Below are 20629 nucleotides of genomic sequence, written 5' to 3' on the forward strand. Positions count from 1 at the left end.
AAACCCTATTATCCTGCCTTCCGAATAAAAGCAACACATTAGGTTTCAATCGGCATCCATTTTAACTATTGTCTAAACAATAAAACATTCATTCATTCTCATGCATCATACAGTTAATCATTACATTTGTCATTAAAACAGAATAATAAAACAGTGATCCTCTCTTATGTTTCATAATACATTCCTCCAGAATATTCCTCATAATATCCCAAATTAATTATCATATCTTTCTTTATGTATTAATTTAAAACATAAACTTCTCTTATCTACATGTGCAAATATATATAAAATCCACTACAACCTAACAGTCCCTCCTTTTATACTATTCCATAGTATAAACAACTTGTATTGGATTTTATTTCACCGCACTGTAAACATCACTGTAATACAATCTTTATTATCAATACCTGTGGAAGAAAAAACAATATCACTCCCTCCTTTTGACCCTGCTCTGCAAAGTAACTAAAGTCTAGGAGTGTTGTGATCAGATATGTGTCTATCTGTGCATATGTCTATGTGCATCTTCTTCCTCTGCACTCTCATCTTCTTGATGGTCTCCTTTCTCTGCATGCTCATCTTCTCCATGGTCTCCTCTCTCTGCATTCCTCCATTCCTCGATTTCCTCGAGTAAAAGGAAAACAGCAAGTTCAAACACTATATTTATTTTATTATCATCATACTTCTGTGATTTTTTTATAATTTGAATCAATGTGTTAAAGGTGCACGATACTCCTCTGTTGGCAGCACATCTGTTGGTGAGGTCCATCACAGCAGGCAGCCAGGTACACAATGAAGGTCGACGATGGAGAGACGAGTGTAGCTGTGGGAGAGAATTAAAACACACAGAGCGGCTTTCTGCGCTGGCTCTAACTAAAGTTGGATATCTGAAATATACTTGGAAATAATTTCATATTTCCCGAACCAATTCTCCAACATGTCTGAGAAGTAGTCATTCTATTTCTATGTTTTCTTTTAATCTTCTCAAAAATTATTTCTTAAAGAACTGAATTATCCAGGTTCGGACTAGCAATCTCAAACTAAATTATCAAGGATCAGATTAGCAATCTCAAACTCAATTATCAAGGATCAGATTAGCAATCTCGAACTCTGTGTGAGGAACAGCTTCTCACCCGTGGGAGGAATCAACTATTAAATGCGCTTCTGTTGTCCAACGGAGTCTTAATTACTCGTCCAATCCCATCTATCTTAAATTATTTATCTCTTAATTTATTTATCTCTGCGGATTATATTAAATGTAATTGATCAACTCTATGTTCTTTTAACTATTTCAAATCCTGCTAGGATCTGATTGCGAGCTGGTATTAGTCTGGCTCTCCTCTCTTGCTCGAACACCTACTGAAAGAGAAAATGAAATCTCTCATTTCTTCTCAAAAATATTTGCAGCTAGGTATTTTGTGCCATGACATATTTCAGCTATCTTTGACTTAATCGTCCGATTAGCCCTCTCGACTATACCCTGTGATTGTGGGTGATAGACTGCTCCGTGTGCATGTGTAATTCCTAGGTGTCTTTCCACCTCTTGTAAGTGTTTGTGTGCAAAGTGTGTGCCGTGGTCAGACCCTATTCTCCTTGGAACTTCATATCTCGGGATGAGTTCCTTCTTCGGCCATTTTAAGACTGTCTTTGAGTCTTCTTTCTTGCGGGGGATCGCTTCCACCCATCTGGTGTATCTGTCGATCATCACAAGTAGGTATCTGAAACCTCTCTTCCTGTTTTCTGCACCCATATCGGTGTAGTCGATGCATATTTCTTTGAATGGAGCATCTGGCACTGGGAACTCTCCTTGTGGACATTTGTATGGTCTTTTCATACTAAAATCATTGCAGGTGGGACATTCATGGTGATGAGTTTCACCATCTCAGTCATATGGGGATGCCACCAGAGGATGGAAACTTCCTCCTCTGTTCTTTTGGGATTCACGTGAGAGGGACCATGTGCCTGTCTGATGAGTCCTTGACACATCCTTGCAGGTGCCACTATGCCCATCATGTGATCTCCAGAGTCCTTTCTTTTGGACGGCTCCATTGTGTCCCACTGATTCTGCTCTGCTCTGCTTCTTTCTGCATGAGCTTGATGTCTTCTATTCCGAGTTTTGGGAGTTCCGGTGCGGCTATGTCTGTCCTTTGTTTCACATAGCCTGCTTCCTTCTTTGCTGCGAGGTCAGCGGCTTCGTTGCCTTTTGCCACTTTTGTCTTTGTGGTCTGGTGTCCTTTACACTTCATCACTGCTACGTGTCGTGGTAGCAGGATGGCTCTCAATAATTGCTTCAATTGACTTTTGTGCTTTACTGGTGTGTTTGCTGTAGTCAAGAATCCTCTTCTCAACCACTGGGGACCGTCTACATGTACGGCTCCATGTGCATAGGCTGAATCAGTGTAAACATTGACTGATTTCCCTTCTGCATATTCCAGTGCTTTTGTCAATGCCACTACTTCTGCTAGCTGTGCAGATGCTTGCTGTGCGATGATTTCCACAGAAATGGTTGAATGTCTTTTCTCTTGTTGCTGCACGACTGAGTATGCGGCAATATTTCCATCTTCACATTAAGTCCATCGGCCATGTCGTTTGGCTCGTATGAGACTGATATGTAGCTGTTGTAAGACTTTTGAAATCTTATCTTGTCATCGAGAAGGCACTTGAGGTCAACTAGGCCGATGTGGTCTAACTTCGAGCTGTCGTACATCAGGTCTCTCTCCTCCCTCCTTTTTCTGAAACAAAACAGCGGACACTATCCCGCTTGATTCAGAAACATCAAGGTCGAAGGGCCTGTTGTGGTCAGGTGTAGACAGCTTTGAGGCTTAGCCAACTTCTTGTTTGGACTTTGCGAATGCCTCTTCTGCATCATTTGTCCATGTGAGCAGAGCTTCCATGTTTCGGCTTCCTGCTTCAGTTTGCATGTCTCTGAATGGCTGTGTGAGAGACGTGAAGTCAGGAACGTAGTGTCGACTGTAGCCTGTTAGGCCCAGGAATGACAGCATCTCTTGTACTGTCTTTGGTTTAGCTGCACTCAAAATGGCCGACCTCTGTCCCGCAGACAGAGCGCACGAGTCTCCTGAGATCAGTTGTCCCAGGAATGACACTGCATTTTTGCAATCTGAGTCTTTGAGCGCTTCACCTCATAACCTGCTTTGGTTAACAGCATTAGAAGGTCTTTCGTCACTCTAAGACAAATTGCTGCAGTTGGTGCAGCTAACAGCAGATCATCCATGTACTGTACAAGTACTGTGTCTTCCGGTAATATGAAGTCTTTGAGGTCTTGCTTCAGGGCTGCATTAAACAAACCCGGGCTATCTCTGTAGCATTGTGGCATTACGGGTTTGGCACTTGAATGTTCTGTGCAATTGTGGCTTTGTTGATGGTTCTTAGGTCATGAACCATTCTCCAGCCTCTGTTACCGGATTTTTGGACTGGTAATATCTGTGTATTCCAGTTGGACTCTGCGTCGATGAGTATGCCTGCTTCATACAATCCTTGAATTGTCTTTTGAATGCCATCTCTTTGTTCTAGCTGAAGCGGATATTGATAGCGCCAGACCGTGTCTTGATCTGGTTTCAAAGTCATTACCACATTATGTTGAGTGGTGTGGCCAACATCATAGTCTCCTCTCGACCATATTTGTGGTGGCACTTCCAACATTTCATCAGTGGAGGGATGATTTGAGTGTTCCCTTCCATGATTTCTGTCAAGGTCAAGTTGTCGGAGTTGTCCCTTGGAATACGAGTGTTGCTGTATCCTCCAATAATCACCATTGGGGGTGTGGGACAGATATGGGGATTTGGTTGGAATCCACCTTTCTTTTGAGACTCTCCATCATTGGGCCAAGGTTTCTTGCTTCATGACCTGCTCTGATCAGTAGTGTGATGTGAGGGGCAGAGTCAGGTTGCAGTGCATACCAGTCTCGTTGGTCTGCAGACAGTAAACATTCAGATGCAACTCCTTCTTTTCCTACAATTATGGCTCCTGTTCTGATGACTTCAGTTTCACCCTCCTTTTCGTCTTAGGCGGCGGCGTAGTTGTAGGTGCAACGGTAGGGATCTTCTGGCATGACATATGGATGTTGTGTCATAATCCATGGCATCTATGGCACAGGTGATGATAGGTTCTCGCCCATTTGGAACCATTATTCACTGCGCCGGGCCCTCTGGGCCTCTTCATAGAAGATCCACATAATCTTCATCCTGCACTATTCTTGCAGGCATCTGGTTCTGGTTTGGAATGTGTCGTCCAAATCCTCCTCTTTGTGGGCTTCCTCTGCCTCTAGCTGCATCAGGGCGACTGTAACATTCCTCAGCCCTGTGCCCAAGTCTGTCACAGATACGACAAGGTTCTCGCCACCTGTCTCTTCTGGATCCTCTGGACTTGTCTCTGTCTATTCTCCTCTTCTTTATATTGGTCCAGGGCTTTGCCCACTGCTTCCTGGATCTGGACGACGAGGTTGCTAACAGCAGCCATCTGCTTTCGCGCTTGTGGGCCGTGCTTAGCAGCCTCTGTGTCCTCTTTTGCTATCTGTAGCTTCAGGAGTCTCATTGACAGCTTATCTTTGGTTGCCTTTTCTTCTTCATCATCCTCGTGGTGCTGAGTGATGTGGTGTGTGATGTGTTTCTTCCACACTTCAAAGGTGGCATCTTTATGCCCATCGTATGTTGCTCACGACTCAACTTGGCCGGGAGACCTGCTATTACAGCAGCCTTCCACATGTTCAGGTATGTCAGGTTCCTGTCATGTCTGGTGCCTGTAGCTGATTCCCAGGCGTCAGCTGCTTCCTTCAGGTACACCATGGCTTCTTCATCTGACTTTAGCTTGATGCTGGCTAGGTTGGCCATGTCGGGAGTATCTCTGGGATTATATGGCTTGTATTGAGGTGTGCCATTGCTCAATGTCATGATAGGTGCCTGAATCTGGCATTTCCCTCTTCTTCTTCACAGCACACTGGGCTTGTTGCTGCCACTGACATCTGACTGTGTCGTGGTGGAGGCTTGTAGCTTATGCCTTCCTTTGCTCTCCTCGGGAGGTGTTGTCGTGATCCCTGGAGGCTGTCTCCTCCTCTGCTGTCTTGGAGGCTGTCTCCTCCTCTGCGCCAGTTGCAAGGCACAGTTAATTGACCGGAAAGGTCAAGCAGGGCTCCTCTTCTTGTGAGATGGGGGTGGAGGGGGCTGGGGCCTTGATTTGGCTCCTCTTCACTGAGGTGTCGCAGTTGGCCATGCGATTAGAATGGAGGCTCTGAGCTGGAGGTGGGGGCTCTGCTTGTGACAGTGCTTCCTCTTCTGCCTTTCTTTCCCTCTCTTTCTTCCACCATAATTCTCTTCTCATTAGGTCCCTGTCTTCCTCCTCTCTTTGCTGACTTTGTCTAGCATCCCCTTCTCTGCCCTTTTCTCGGCCAGCTAATGCCCTCTGCAGCTGTGCGACCTTGTTCATCAGGTCTGCGACTGTTCTGCTTTCTGTGGAGTCAAACTCTACACTGCCTCCTAATAGTCTCTCTACTGGGGCCATGGTGTGTGGAGCTTCTCTTAAGTGGGCTGTGGGCGTACGGGGGAGGGTATTAACATATTATGGGATAGATGGAAGGGGTGGGAACTGGGGCTGATGGCAGAAGTACAGGGGCTGTCTCCATTGACAGCTCTTTATTCCTGTTTGTTTCTTCTTTGGGGTCTTTCGGGGTGTTGCTTCTTCCTGGCACCTCCGAGCAGTGTTGTCTTCATTCACTGCTATGCCATGTCGTGGCAGTCTTGCCTACACAATGGCTTCATTGGTTCTGGTAACGTCTGCTGATCGGGACGTGAACCAATTTTCCTTTCTGTTTGTCTTTCAGCTTGAGCACTCTCATCAGAGTAACTTCTGGTCTTCTGTGGGCCCCTCCAGGGTTGTTACGTCAAGTAAACCCTCGGTATGACATTGCTGAACATATTTCCTCAGCTTCTTATTCAGTCTTTGGCTTGAACTATCAGGTTCATAGCAGCATAGAGGATGTCTTCAATCCAAGCGACCGGAGTCTTGATTGAAGTTGGCTCGACATTTTCCGAGAATGGGTACTGACTGGCTTTATATAAGGAAATGTAAATGTAGAAGGAAAAATAAAATTTCAGATTAAAATTTATCCAAAAAATTAAAAATTAATTTTTTGAATAAATTAAAAAATAAAATATTTTCACACTGTGTCTAACGTGCAAGTGTGATGCGATTGGGAAAAATATTCAAGTTAGGAAGGGAAAAAAGTTATACACTGCAATTGGACAATATTCCTTAGACAAAAATGGGAAAAATGTGTTACTTTATGCAAATGGAACAACGATTACGTACAGTCCACACAGCCAAGCACAAAGCAAATGATACAGCCTTCAGCTGTCAAAAATGGGAAAAACTTGTTATTTTATGCTAATGAATCACCAGGGGCCCAATCGGTATAAGTGGGACTCTGTCCAACACTTTATACAGGCTTCTCCTGTGTACTTTTAATAAGCAAATTATTTAACAGGGGCCCATTGGTATAAACGGAACTCTGTTCTACGCTTATACAGGCTTCTCCTGCGTTTCAACCAAATCAATGGGAAAAAACTTTATTTTAAGCAAATTTTTAACAATTACTTTTAACCGCCAAGCATAAACAAGCAAATGATATGATCACAAAAACTGCCAATTATGAAAAAAGCAAACGATAAAACAATTACTTTTAATCAAAGAATCGCCAATAATGAAAAACAAATGGCATGAGAACCAAAACCGCCAATTATGAGAAAAGCAAACGATAAAACAATTACTTTTAATCAAAACCGGTAATGATGAGAAATCAAACGATATGTCTTAATCAAAATCCGACAATCATGAGTAAAGCAAATGATAAATCAATTACTTTTATTCAAAAAACTGGCAATAATGAGAAAATCAATTGCTGTAATAAACTGGCAATACTTAAATCAAAAAGAATAATGCATCAGTGGTTTACCACTGTCCTCTTTCACTATTCAACACGATGGTGCCAATAAGGTTAATCCCTAGGGCACTCCATGGGGGGTGGGGGGGTTCAACCACTAGGTGTCAAACCTGATGGTGAATGGCTCTCCACTGGCAAAGACGTGTATTCTAAACCCGTGTGACCCACATGTGGTCTTACAGGAAAAAAAAAAAAAAAGGCTTTATTTTATAACCCTTTGTCTGTGTCCTCTGATCTCCTTTTTCCTCTCTTTTCTCAAAAAGGTTTAACTACTTATTCATCAGGGGCTCAAAATGGTATAAGTGGGATTCTATTCTACCCTTATCCTGTCTTCCCTGTGCTTGTCTCTTCTAATTATGGAATATATATATATATTTACAGTATTTACAACAATAGCACGCTGTACTGCATAGAAAACTGTCCCAAGCGGTCCCAAGGTAGGTGGGGCTCTTGCTCTCTTCACTCTACAGACCTGTTTGTAACAACTGGTTTATCACGGTAACTTATTTATCTTATTTCTTACAATAATCCATATCAATTCTTGCGCCAGTCTTCGCTGGGGGAATTGAACCCTCCACGCTGCTAATCAGTCGCGTCGCGGAACGATTTATCTATTGTGGACTACTGGACGTTAAATTCAATGTGCGTCCCTAAAGAGTCTAAGGGGGAAATGTTTGTAGCGGACAATAGATTATGGCGAATAGCTTCTACGTAACGCTCACTAACTCCTCACTGTGGGGAGTTTAAATTAATAAACTCCGGCAGGCCGTTCTCACGGACTTCAACTCTTTAGGAACAATGCGGCACTATCTTCGCGTAACCAGTCTCGTTCAATATGCTCGTGCGACTCACAACAGAAATACACACATTTAACAGTACCACACAAAACAAAACAAACATAAAAACACTAAATGAGCATCATCTTCACCACGGACCTAGCTTAGTCCTTATTCTATGTCGTGTTTTCACGCTAAATGTTTTAGCCTGGTCCAACAAGCTCCGCACCAATCCACACGCTAAAGTGTCTATATTAAGCTATGCAGGATTCGATGAAACAGGTTCCAAGCTTACCGATAATGAGTTGGCCATGGTGTGGAATGGTGTGGATCTAGCGGGCCCAGTTCCTCAGCCACGAGGCCACAGCAGCTCACGTCGGTGGTCACCAAATTGTAAGATTCGTGTTCAAAGCTCCGGGTCCCGTGGCCGCAGGAAATTCAGGATTCGAGTTAAAGTTTAACAATATTTAATGGCAAAGATAATACTCATGTAGCGTTCACGATCGTGGGGCCAGAAAGGAGGAACTCTCCACAGACGGAGTGCAGCTCCCAGGGAGCCACAGACCGGGGCTGTCTCGAGTCTCCAGACCAGTAGAACCATGTCCCCAGAACAAATGCTTGGCTATTAGTATGGTCATGCAAATGAATTCACACCTAAAGGTTAGTTCCATTGGTCAGTTCAAAGGATGCCGCCATTCTGTTCGCTACGCCAATTAGTAAACAGGCAAGGTCAAAGCTCACTCTTCCGGTCAAGGACAGGAAGTTCCCCTTCACAATAAAACCCTATTATCCTGCCTTCCGAATAAAAGCAACACATTAGGTTTCAATCGGCATCCATTTTAACTATTGTCTAAACAATAAAACATTCATTCATTCTCATGCATCATACAGTTAATCATTACATTTGTCATTAAAACAGAATAATAAAACAGTGATCCTCTCTTATGTTTCATAATACATTCCTCCAGAATATTCCTCATAATATCCCAAATTAATTATCATATCTTTCTTTATGTATTAATTTAAAACATAAACTTCTCTTATCTACATGTGCAAATATATATAAAATCCACTACAACCTAACAGTCTCTTGTGCCAGTTGATGATTGAATTAACCAGTAACTAGTTGATGCATTACAGATTTAAATGCTTCAATCTAGGTAAATAAGGCAATAATAAAAGGGCATGAAACTCATTGTAAGAATTTAATGTACTTATGAAGCCGAGCCCAGTTGACTACTACTCACTTTATGTTAAGCATTTCTCTTACAAAGCTAGAACAGCATCAGAGTCAGAGGGTTTGTATTATTTATACTTTCCATTGATAAAAATGGGGAGGGACATCTTATCTAAGAAGTAATAGGTATGCTATATTAACCTTTACACTATCTATAAACTTGTCCATGCTTCCCATTGGCATCCACTTGTAAATCCTTGTGTTTTAATCTTCCGCATCAGTCATTTCTGTTTTATAGAAATAATCTCAATTAGAGCTGCTAAAATGATAGACGCTAAGATGTGGGTGTCGATGATAAATACCTGTATTCTGCATTTATATTCACTTGAAATTTGAACGAGAGAATGTGAATCTGTAAATTCCTTTCCGAGTCCTCCACCTCCACCTCTTGATATAATGTGGACACATGTCTCTCATCGTTGTCTTGTAAAATCGCCCCTTAATGGCGATCTCGCTTCTCCTCCTTCTGGCTGAGCAGTTTTTAACCTCTAGATCAATGAGAATTCTTCTTGCTGCTGCAGTTTTCTCTAGTTATTACCCGTTTTACTGAAGGAACAGATGGATACACATATGATTTGCCTCCACTCCCTCCGTTGTTCAATTTTCTTTGATTTTTCCATTTTTACTTTTGTTTAAACCTTTCACGCATCAGTAACTCAGTCAGTTTTTGTTTTGTAGGTGTTGTATCATAGAAGCACAAATGGTGTTGTAGTATTGACTGAGCTGTAACAAAACTACCCCAGTAAAGTAAAATGAAGACCTCCTTTTCAAAATGATTACTTCACAATTATGCCTAATTGTGCTCCAGTCCCTTAAATCAGAGTTGGCAGAATTACTCAGACATAAGGAGGCAGACGTGAATTTCAGACTTTAATTTAGCCCATTCTGTCAAGTAATGCTCAGGGTTTTGAAGAGCAGCTCTGGAAGGGAGACCGGTATTAAGGAGGCACAAAAATGAATATGTTTCTCTTTTGAGAACTGCTGTCTGACTGACTCAAACAGTAAAAACAGATGAAAGTTCAAAGTTACCCTGAAGAACAACATCTGAAAGTTTCATAGTGAAGTTCATCCCTGAGAACTTCCAGCTATCGGGCGAGCATTAGGGAAAAATCAAATCAAGTAGATCTGAGATGTCAGGTCAGATAATCAATGTTGACAGTCATTTATTGAGTGCTGAGCAAGAGCAAATTGTTTGAGCAAGCAAATCAATTGGAAGTGTCTAACCTAGAAAAGCACATTTATTTACTCATGACCAATAGCAAACGCCACGCAGCAAGAGGACAGAGGGAGCATCGGCATGTGAGAGGCTGGAAGATGGATACTGTCAAGGATGTGAAGTGTCAATGACATTAAAGCGCCGAGTGGCGTGGCAATAATGAAACGCCTCAGTGCTTTTATCATTACATCAGCAGGGACAGAATGGAGGCACTTGCTCTTTCTGACTTTCAGGGCTCACAGAGACTTAAGATAACCTTGCAGATTTACAATCTAAATCATTGAGCTAAAAACTTCTCCCAGCACTCCGTATTCATGGTTTGCTACAATGCAACAGGCCACTATTATACTGCAGCCTTGGAAAGTGAATTTAGAACGAGCGCTCCCTCCTCATACATTTCAAATGGATAACCTCACTGAGAGCTCACAGGCTTGTGGTTTCGGCGGAACTTAAACTTAACTTAACCCGTATTTTATTGTCATATTACATTTTTACATATATATGAAATTTGTCCTCTGCATTTAACCCATCCTTAATTATTAAGGAGCAGTGGGCTGCTGTGAAAGCGCCCGGGGAGCAACTGGTGGTTCAGTGTCTTGCTCAAGGACACTTCGACATGCAACTAATGGGGGGAGCGGGGATCGAACCGGGAACCTTCTGGTTACGGGACAACCACCTCATCCCCATGAGCTACAGCCAGAACGTGGCACTGCCACCGCTGCCGTAGGACCGGTAATGCTTATTAAATGTGCAAACTGGGAGTGTACGATAGCGCAGTAACAGGAAATCAATCTAGCAATGTGCAAATCATTGCATCATGTTTGCAGCTTCTATTTTTCTTCTTTTCTTTTTTCTTTCACTGCATCTGAACCCTGTGAATCTCGCCTTCCCATCTCCTCTGATTCCCTCATTGATCTTCCTTTGCCAGAATCCCTCCAATGGAAAACACATTGATCTTTGGCTCCTTCTTGTGCTGCTAATTACTGAGGGGACTGTGTCACTGTCACGCCCTTATCTGATCCAGGGCTGTGTAGAGGAGTAATGGGATGTGCCAGCTGAAAAGCTGTCTGACATAACCTTGTGTAAACATGGTTATGGTCAGTGGTCTATTACAATTTGAGGATGTACTTGTTAATATATAATTTTGGCCATCAGCCCTATCACTAATAATAACATTGGACTCAAGGTTTTATTTAAACATCCATACCAGTTTAGAGACTCACTTCCTGGATCAACTGTGACCTTCCATACTTGCTGTGTTTGTCTGTGCAATTTACCTGCAAATAAAGTGGATAAGATAATCTGGCTGGTTTGTTTACAACTTGATCTTCCCGACTACTAGTGTACATGTTTGATTATTGCAGTCGGACGTAGTAAAACACGGCAATTATCCTTTAATGAATGTTCCAAAAACCAACTTTGTATACATAATACCCTCACGGTATTTCATCTCAGATAACAGTGCCCCCGATATATTATGAGACATAAATTGTGATTTTATTCATGTGTGTGTTGTGGTGAGAATCCATCATATTTTGTCCTTGTTGCAAACTGCTATCTGGTTTATTTCAGCTGTGAGGAGGCAGAGGAAGGTTATTATCACGGTGACTAATGCAGGCATATGGGAGGAACATTGCCGTGTTATCGTAGAGGAGAGGGAAATGATTACATAATGGAGGTGTGTCCAATGTGTTTCTTTAAAGCCCAAATGAAAAGAAGAGTCAAAGACTTCCACGGGGCACTGAATCAACCTGAACAGGAAATCAATCATCTCTGCTAGACTTTATAAAATAATAACATCAGGAAACTGAAAGCAAATGCAGGCAAAAGAGGCTGGTGAGCTTACACTGTTAATGAAGTGTAGCACTTTTATCAAAGCTGCAGCCTGTATCTGAATAGGGAGATTACTGTGTTTTCCCCTCTTACGCCTGTATTTGTATTAGTGCATGTTGGTGTGTGAACTTGCCCTCCCTGCCCCCTGTGTGCCACACACACTCCCACAGAGCAAGTGGACGATAAGGAATGGCTCATTAATGTAGAAGTCCACACAACAACATTTTCATGCTTTGCATTTATGGGTGCATTTTGTTGTGTGGTGGAGTTGTAATGTGTGCAGGTCAAGTGTGGGCCAGCAGATGAAGTCGCACCACGTTGACATATCTCCAGTGCAGCGTGGAGTAGCAGTTCCTTTATCGGCTCGTTATTTAGCCCCGACAGTGTTCACGCCTGCTCTGTCTAAACCAAAGAAGAAAAATGATCCATTGTTTCCTTTTGGTTCTAGTCCATTTAGGGTTCACACTGACTGATTACAAACAAAGCAAGAGTTGTAAACATGGACTGACCGGTAACTCATTCATTGGACAGTTTTGGTGACCTATTCTGCATCAACAGCGCTACATGGGGCCCATTTGGGAAAATCCAAACTGAATTTATTTCAGTGACCGACAGCAAGTGATGCTGTGTCCACGGGTGCCTGAAGCCTTTACTTCCCCCTGATAGATTATGAAAGATTATATCTAACAGGGCACCAAATGTGTAGGTGCAGTAGCTCAAAAAGGCATTCAAATTGCTATCCTTAGTAATTTTTATTTACCAAAAAATAATTATACTGAATAATATGATTTAATTGACAAATTAAGTAATTGAAAAATGACCTTGGGGTGTTGCCTTTAACAAAAGGAAAATGATAGTCTTATAAAATAGTCTTATGAGATGTACTAAGCGTATCAATTTGGAACTCTGATTAATACTGAGATTAATAACCATAACTAAAGTGTGTGTCTGTGTGCGTGAGAGGGACAAAGGATGGCCTTCGTGGTTCAACATGGTGTCTGAGGCTGCATGGCCCACACAACTAGATGGCTGACAGAGTAAAACTACAAAGAAGGCTGAATTGCAGATGGCGACTGGGACCTCAGCCACATGGTCTATTTGTCTTGCATGAACACGTGTGTTCAGTCATAACACAGCGTGAATGGTGCAAGAACTTTGAGATTCTCTCCCAATGTCTATGTCCGTGTTTTAAAACCAATTCACAGTTTATGTAAGTGATTGTAATATGTGTCATATAATACGGCGGGTTTGAAAAGATGATAAGTGTGCATACAAGACCCTGAGTCTGTGGGAAGCATAACGAACGCATCGATGTTGGCGAAGTCTGTGCTGGATCAGACCCAGTTATATTACCAGGTCCTTGGGGCAAAACTTGCTTGTTGCTTGAAAAGTCAGCTGGCAGACTTTGTTGTAGCCGCTGGCGCTAAACTTGTTTACTGTGGGTTAGCGGTGCGTCCCGATCTAACCACTCGTTCAGGTCCCTGCTGTGAAAGAAAGGGTCTGTGTGTGCGACGAGGAGTTGAACGGCAGTGCCGCTCCTGCTGCTCGCAAAAGGTGAGAGAGAAGTCTGCTGCTCCTTCTTGCAGTGTGAGAGAGAGAGAGAGAGAGAGAGAGAGGCTATTTATCATGGATGGAGTTCTCGCTGATGCATCCTGGGAAACTGAATCAAAATGGCCCAAAAACAGGTCGCCAAGTTGCACATAAAACGGCGTGTGTGTTTTATGTTATTGGTTGAGCTCTGTTCCAAACATTGACACAAAGGCCACTTCAATTAACTCAGCCAGCGAGATGCACATGAATGTTAAGCTCAGGGACCACGAGTTTATCAATAGCTGCACACATGAGCCCACTGAAGACCAGGAATGAGATTGGAAAAAGCATGTGTGTTAAGTGTGGTGTGATTTGTTGAGTGAGTATCTGAATGGCATCAGCTGGTAGGATTAACAGTCTGCTGCACACTCTTTTTATTATTATTTATGAAACGGCCAATGAGATTTATTTACATGTCAGCAGTGACGTGGTTCCTTGTTGTCCTGTGCTCTGAGCAAAAGCCAAATTGCATACCGTTTGCAAACGCAATGTCATATTCCTTTTTGTTTTTTTCAGTATTTTTTTTACTTGGAGACGATACACAATGTGGGATGACAGATGTCAGTTAACTTCAGCTTTGGGAAACTGACGCACATTAAACTTTCAGAGAAAGCTTGTCCAGTTTTTTTGTTTTGTAAGAATTTCGTTCAATTTTGCGGCTCTAAGTAACTCCACCATTTCCCTTTAGCGTTGCTTTTTAGGACTACAGAGTCCATCAACAGCACACTCTCATATACACACATTTAATATTCCAATATCAATCCACTGCAGCCTGCTCAGAATGAGTATGTTGCATGGCATTGGGACACGTCTGTTTTGTAAGCTCGGCCCACAGACACACGAGACACAGCTGAAAACAGTGTAATGCAGTGCAAGTCTTCATGGACCTGTCGTCTGTGGCATGTGGTGTACAGCAACCACTTTGATGGGTTGTTGCAGTCTGAACTGTGCAGTACACACATTGATCCATCTCACACTCATTCTCCACCTTGGTTGCTCTCACTCGCACCACCTGCATGAAACCCATTGCAACATTTCAAAAGTAATTCTGGGAAATTAAGGAACTCTAAAGTACTGTAAATGTTGTTGAGCCAGACAGAGGGAGGACAACAATGGTAAAGTGTGCATTGAACATCACATATTGATGCCTTGCAGAGAAAGAGTATCTGAATGTGTTCTCTCTTTTTTTTTTCTCCTTGAAAATGCTTATTCCGGTTACTTAAAGGGAGGAGGCTCTCACACAGTGTTTTCTTTTATGCCATCGCTCCCTCTTGGCAGCTCTTGATATCTCATGAATGCAACCTGAATCCACAGAATGTTATGCTTGCTTTGACTGCCTTTGTAAAATGAGAAATTAAGAAATCAGGTTTCTTTTCTTGAAGGAAGTTTGTCAACTTGTAGCATGTCCTTGAGATCTTTCATACAGCATGATCCCCCCCTTTCAAACTTGTCTTCAAGTGGGTTCAGAATGTAGACGGTATCTAGGCTTCTTCAGTATTAGTTTATGTAATCGTAATCTAGTTCTATGATTACAGATGGAGAAAATCCAACTATGTAGGCTGGGCCACTAATTTTCCCTATTCCTTGCAAATCAGAATGAGCTTAATCGACCCACAGATGCCCGTACCTACTTTAGGGTAGCATTGATGCAACTCCCGATGCTCATAGTGGGTACATTGTTGCCAAACTCCTTATGTCATCTAACAACTAGTTAAAATGTTCATATTTCCCACAGGCAATGGCTTCTAACTGTTACCTCCAGAGCCGGTCAACCACCGACAATCTGCCACTCCACACCTGTTTATGCTGTAAACGAAGGAGAGGGGACAACATGTGCATTCAATTCTGATTAGCTGTTGCCTAAAATGCAATATCTCAGGAAGGAAGGGGTATGTCTGCACAGGCCAAAATGTATAGGTCTTTTAGAACAAGCAGTCTATCAATAGTGTAAAACTGCCGTACAATAAGTCTCCCAATTCCTGGTACCCAGTGTGGAGAAAACCCTGTGAAGTCGGTTAGAAAGAAGAAATGTAGCTCTGTCCGCTGTCTCTATTAATCGCCATTGAAGGGGACTAGATTTCTTAGTTTGAGAAATCCGGTTACTCCAGGTAACGATGGTGGACTGTGCATCAGTCTGCAAAACAGCTGTTATCGGTTCTTTACTCTCCCGTTTGTCCTTGTCAGGGTCCAGGTTGGCCGATTGGGCCTGGTGCATCACGGCCTGCAACAATTGCCCCCCAGAGCCTAAGGTTGTCCATCACAGTGCTGCCTGCAGCGGAGTCATGTACCTCAGTGTTGTTCCAAAAGCTGGATCGTCCGGGAGTGGCCGATATCTACCGCATTATATCGCTCAATATAAGGCAGGTCAATGCACATTAGTAACCAAACAAACATTTGTTTTGTTCAAGATGTGTTGAACTGTAAAGTGGTGCCATTGTTCAGCGGAGAGGGAGGATGATGAGCGCTGAGGAAGGCTCTTATATTGGGCTCTTTCTTCCTCGCAGCTCTGGACGCCGGGAAGATTGAATCGGGCCCTCCGGGGGCCACAGTGGTTACTCCTGACGGTCCGAGACACAGACTTCAAAACACTGTGAGAGTCTCACCTACATCCCAGAATGGGTAGGACAAGAAGGCTTTGTCTTCAGTCCTGCCGGGAACTGTCGAGTTGTCTTCAGTCTGTACAATTGCACAGGGGTTATTTCTATGAATGTAGAATGAAACCCGTCTGAAACAGATTTCATCAGCTTATCTCCTTATTTAACAAAAAGTAACCAAGATGATCACACCAAATGGATCCGAAAGCCACGTATACACTGTGTATGCTGTATTTTCCAGAAAATAAGTTCTCACTTCAATGTGTGGTTTTCTTCCATGTGGTTCTCCTTGCTCATAGGATTTTTCTTAAAACTTTTATTCCATGTTTGTGATTTGTGACCATCATATCTAAAAAAAAAATGGAGTAACATGGCGATTTTAATGATCCCGTGACCTTCTCTCTTGCGCTATGGTAAGGCCAAACTTTTAATGTTCAACATATCTCAAAAACTACGACTTTTAGGAAGAATCATATTTGTTTTTGCTGACCTTTATAACCTATACTGATGTGCCATCATTACTGAAAACATCTCATCTCATGGCCACTCACTAACAGCCACACAGTTGGCTTTTCTTACGCTTCCCAGGATTTGAGTCAAATGATCTATTTGCAACCTCATATCTCAGTAGATTTATATATGGTATCGTGGATTTATTAAGACTAGTTACATTAATGTTGAAAGGCATGTGGGGCCACTGTGATGTCAATGAGTTCAGTGTGATAAAAAACAATTAGAAAGAAGGAAAGAAAGAGGACAAAATAAGGTAATTATAGAACAAAATTAGCTCCAGCAGTGACACAAGGCTACATTTACACGGTTTGAATCGCTTGATGAATGTTGTCGACCCAGAAAAGATATTTTGAACTATACCAACTGTGACATTCACGCTGGTAAATGGACCTGTACTTCTACAGCGCTTTTCTATTCTTCTGACCACTCGGAGCGCTTCAACACTACATGACATCTTTCACCCATTCACACCCATTCATACACTGATGGGAGGAGCCACCTGCCCATCATTACTAACTAACACACTGTGCCTACACACAGTAGGCACAGCTACAGGAGCAATTTTGGGGTTAAGTGTCTTGCCCAAGGACACATGGGCTAGTGGAGCTGTGGATCAAACGGCCGATCCTCTGATTGAAGGAAGACCCAGTCGCCCAGTTGTTTTTGTGATGGCGATAATGTTACGATCGTGCAAGTTTCAGTCAGGAAACATTGCAGATGTATAGTTGACATCAAAATGAAGGTCACGTTTGAAGAGGAGTGTGGCCCTCCCACTTTGTGTGTGTGTGTGTGTGTGTGTGTTTTGCAGGGCTTTCAGATGTGTAGTTTACATGTTGTTGTAGTGCAGGGAAGACAATCTGCCTTTTACTTCCAGTGTTTAAAGTCTGAGATGTCATTTTCTCCTTTAAGAGATGTGTAGGAGGCTTGTTATTCATGTCACAAGAAAAGTCTCTCGCTGCCTCGCTCTCTGCTCTTCCCTTCCTCCCTCTCTCTCTCTCTGCTCTTCCCTTCCTCCCCCTCTCTCTCTCTGCTCTTCCCTTCCTCCCTCTCTCTCTCTCTCTCTCTGCCCTTCCCTTCCTCCCCCTCTCTCTCTCTCTCTCTCTGCCTTCCTCCCTCTCTCTCTCTCTCTCTCTCTCTGCCCTTCCCTTCCTCCCCCTCTTTCTCTCTGCTCTTCCCTTCCTCCCCCTCTCTCTCTCTCTGCCTTCCTCCCTCTCTCTCTCTCTCTCTCTCTCTCTCTGCCCTTCCCTTCCTCTCTCTCTATCTCTCTGCTCTTCCCTTCCTCCCCCCCCCCCCCCTCTCTCTCTCTCTTTCCTGCCTAGGCGAGTGCTGCAGTGGTCTTGTTCTGGCAGTCCGCGCCTTATTGTTTGCTACTTCTTTAACACCTACATAATGTATTTCATTAGACTCTGCTGTCAGCCCCTGTATGTTCCACTTCATCCCATCACTCTGATTTTGTCTCTGTTCTTTCGTGAGGAGGTGGGGGCTCTTGGCACCACAAACAACTAGCCTGTATTCTTCTCCTTCTTGTCATGCATCTTACTCTGTCGTCTCTTGTCTGTGCGTTTCTTCCTTTGCCAGGAATTCAATTATCCTGGCTGTTGTTTTATGAAGTTGTGGTGACATCTGATGACGGATTCATTATCTCATCTCCGGGCGTGACAGCATTGTAGCAACAAGACCGCGGTTTCCTCCACTTATGCAGTATGCGTTCAGCTTTGCATCTGGACTGTGTGACTCCTTCTTCATTGATGCTGCTAGGCTGAAGTTCTTTATTCTCACCCTTGCTGGCTTTCGCTCTCAAATAAAAGATGCTAAGGAAAATGAACAATCTTCCTAAGTTGCATGAAAAGTGCAGTTCTGGTGGTTGTGAGGCTGCAGAATAATTCAGAAATGTAGTTAATGCTGTAGTAAATATGAATTAATCAATAGTGGGATGAAGAGAGATTTCATGGAGAATTTCCTTTTTTCAAATAAATGACAAGTTCGGTGGTTCCCAGCGTTGACATGAAGTTTGCTCTCCGTTATGGAGAAATAATATATAAATATATCCCGGTGAATAATTTTTGCATAAATTTGTTGAAGCACTGAGACTCAATGGAAAGCTATGGGATTCATTTGCAATGTTTTCACTAGCGTTGTTTTTATTCTTCTTTTTTCTTCAAGTTTTCTTCATGAAAGGGCACGGTCCCGGGTGACGGGAAGGTTGGCACACTGTAGATGGTGAAAACATTTTAATATGGAAAGTACTAACCTCTGCTGGGGTTAGGCGAAGGTCGCAGGCTGTCGCTGACTCGGGTCGCTTTGATCCGTCTTCTTTTGTCTTGTTAAAAAATTGCACAAAACCTGCAAAAGAAGCCCACGTAGGCCCGATAGAGTATGCTAATTCTCCGAGAATGTGTGCCTTTCCCTTTTATTATGTACGTTCTCTAATAACGCGCTCTCTGTTGCAGGAAATGAGTTTGGCCATCCAGAGTGGCTGGATTTCCCTCGAGAGGGGAACAATCAGAGTTACCACTATGCCCGGCGGCAGTTTAACCTATTGGATACGGATCAGCTCCGTTACTATCAGCTCTACGCCTTTGACCGGGACATGAACCGTGCTGAAGAAGAGTACGGCTGGCTGGCGGCCCCACCTGTAAGAACGTCACACTCTGGCTGTACAGTAGGCATTGTGCACTCTCAATGACAAAGTATCACCACAATATACTGTCACGGCATCATTCTTTAGTCACATACAGAATATTTGATATTTTCCCAGCAAATGGTTCATAAATGATTTAGCTCTGATAATATTATTTCTCAAGAACGAGTGTATTTCCGAAGCCACCCTCTTTACACACCTTTACAGTTTTCTTCTCTCCACATTGGAGTAGTCAGCCAGGTGGTGATAAATGCACCATAAGGAGAGTTCATTTGGAAGATGTCCCGTTTGTCTGGCTGCTGTCAAGGTGAACAGTAATAGATTTCACTCTCATTTGAAGCCCCCGAGAGAACAAAAAAATATGTTTTTCTCTTCATGGGCCGCTAGCAAAGTAATGGGATAATGCAAATGGAGAGTGTGGCTAAATTGATGGGGATTAGAAGTGAGTCTGCGTAATTGATTACTATTTTGTGATCACTAAAGGTTTTTACAGAATGTTATTGGGATTTTCAACATGTATTTGTTTGCCTCTAAAATGAAAAAGAAAAAATCTAAAGAAATCAAAATAATTCAAAAGCTGTCATATCCACAGATCATCAACACTTCTTTTATTATTATTCTTATTTATTTTTTTGCAGTTTCAGAAATGTGGAACCAAATTAGTACAATGTACCTGCTGCTACAATTTACATCGACAGTGTCCAGGGGCCTTGATGTAGTCCAAGTTAAGACCAGGTCTATGTAGAATCATGTCTGAATCAAGGCACCTGAAGGACTACGCCAGGACCATTTGAAATGGGTCAGTCCTGTTTCTAATACAGACATAGACAGAAAGTGACCCCTTAAATTGTCTGTGCAACATGGTGTTAAAAGACTAGAAGTGACAAGAAGAGGTGGACTCAAAGTAGACACATTAATCAAAATATCCAATATGTAAAATCTAAACCATACTGAAGCAATAGATAATAAATCAGTTTCTGTTGCTGACCCTGCACTCCGGTCTCCGACAGTGCTCGGAAGCAGCGCAGACAAAAAAAAGGAATTATTCAGGAATTGATGCAATATCACAAAAATACTGTAGAACATCACTCACGGATAACGCCAATAACCACTCAGAGATTCTGCTGTATTAACCAGACGAGACTGGATCCTCTGTACAGCTTATCAATGACATTGCCAAGGTAATCATGCTTAGAGGGAATATGCTATATATGGGTTCAATATATCTCTGTGGTGGGAGCTTCCAAGGGCGTTTTGTAGTTTAAATGAGAAGCAGAAGA

General features: G+C 42.7%; 1 protein-coding gene across 1 annotated transcript in view; it reads left to right on the plus strand.

Annotated features, from left to right (window-relative positions):
• Positions 1-20629, plus strand: part of gbe1b (glucan (1,4-alpha-), branching enzyme 1b) — an 82690-nt gene that overhangs the window by 42866 nt on the left and 19195 nt on the right. The window contains exon 13 of the mRNA XM_034548437.1: positions 19159-19343. Coding sequence (XP_034404328.1) covers positions 19159-19343 — 185 coding nt within the window. The remainder of the gene's footprint in view (positions 1-19158; positions 19344-20629) is intronic.

Source organism: Cyclopterus lumpus, chromosome 13, assembly GCF_009769545.1.
Source record: "Cyclopterus lumpus isolate fCycLum1 chromosome 13, fCycLum1.pri, whole genome shotgun sequence".
Classification (NCBI taxonomy): Eukaryota; Metazoa; Chordata; class Actinopteri; order Perciformes; family Cyclopteridae; genus Cyclopterus; species Cyclopterus lumpus.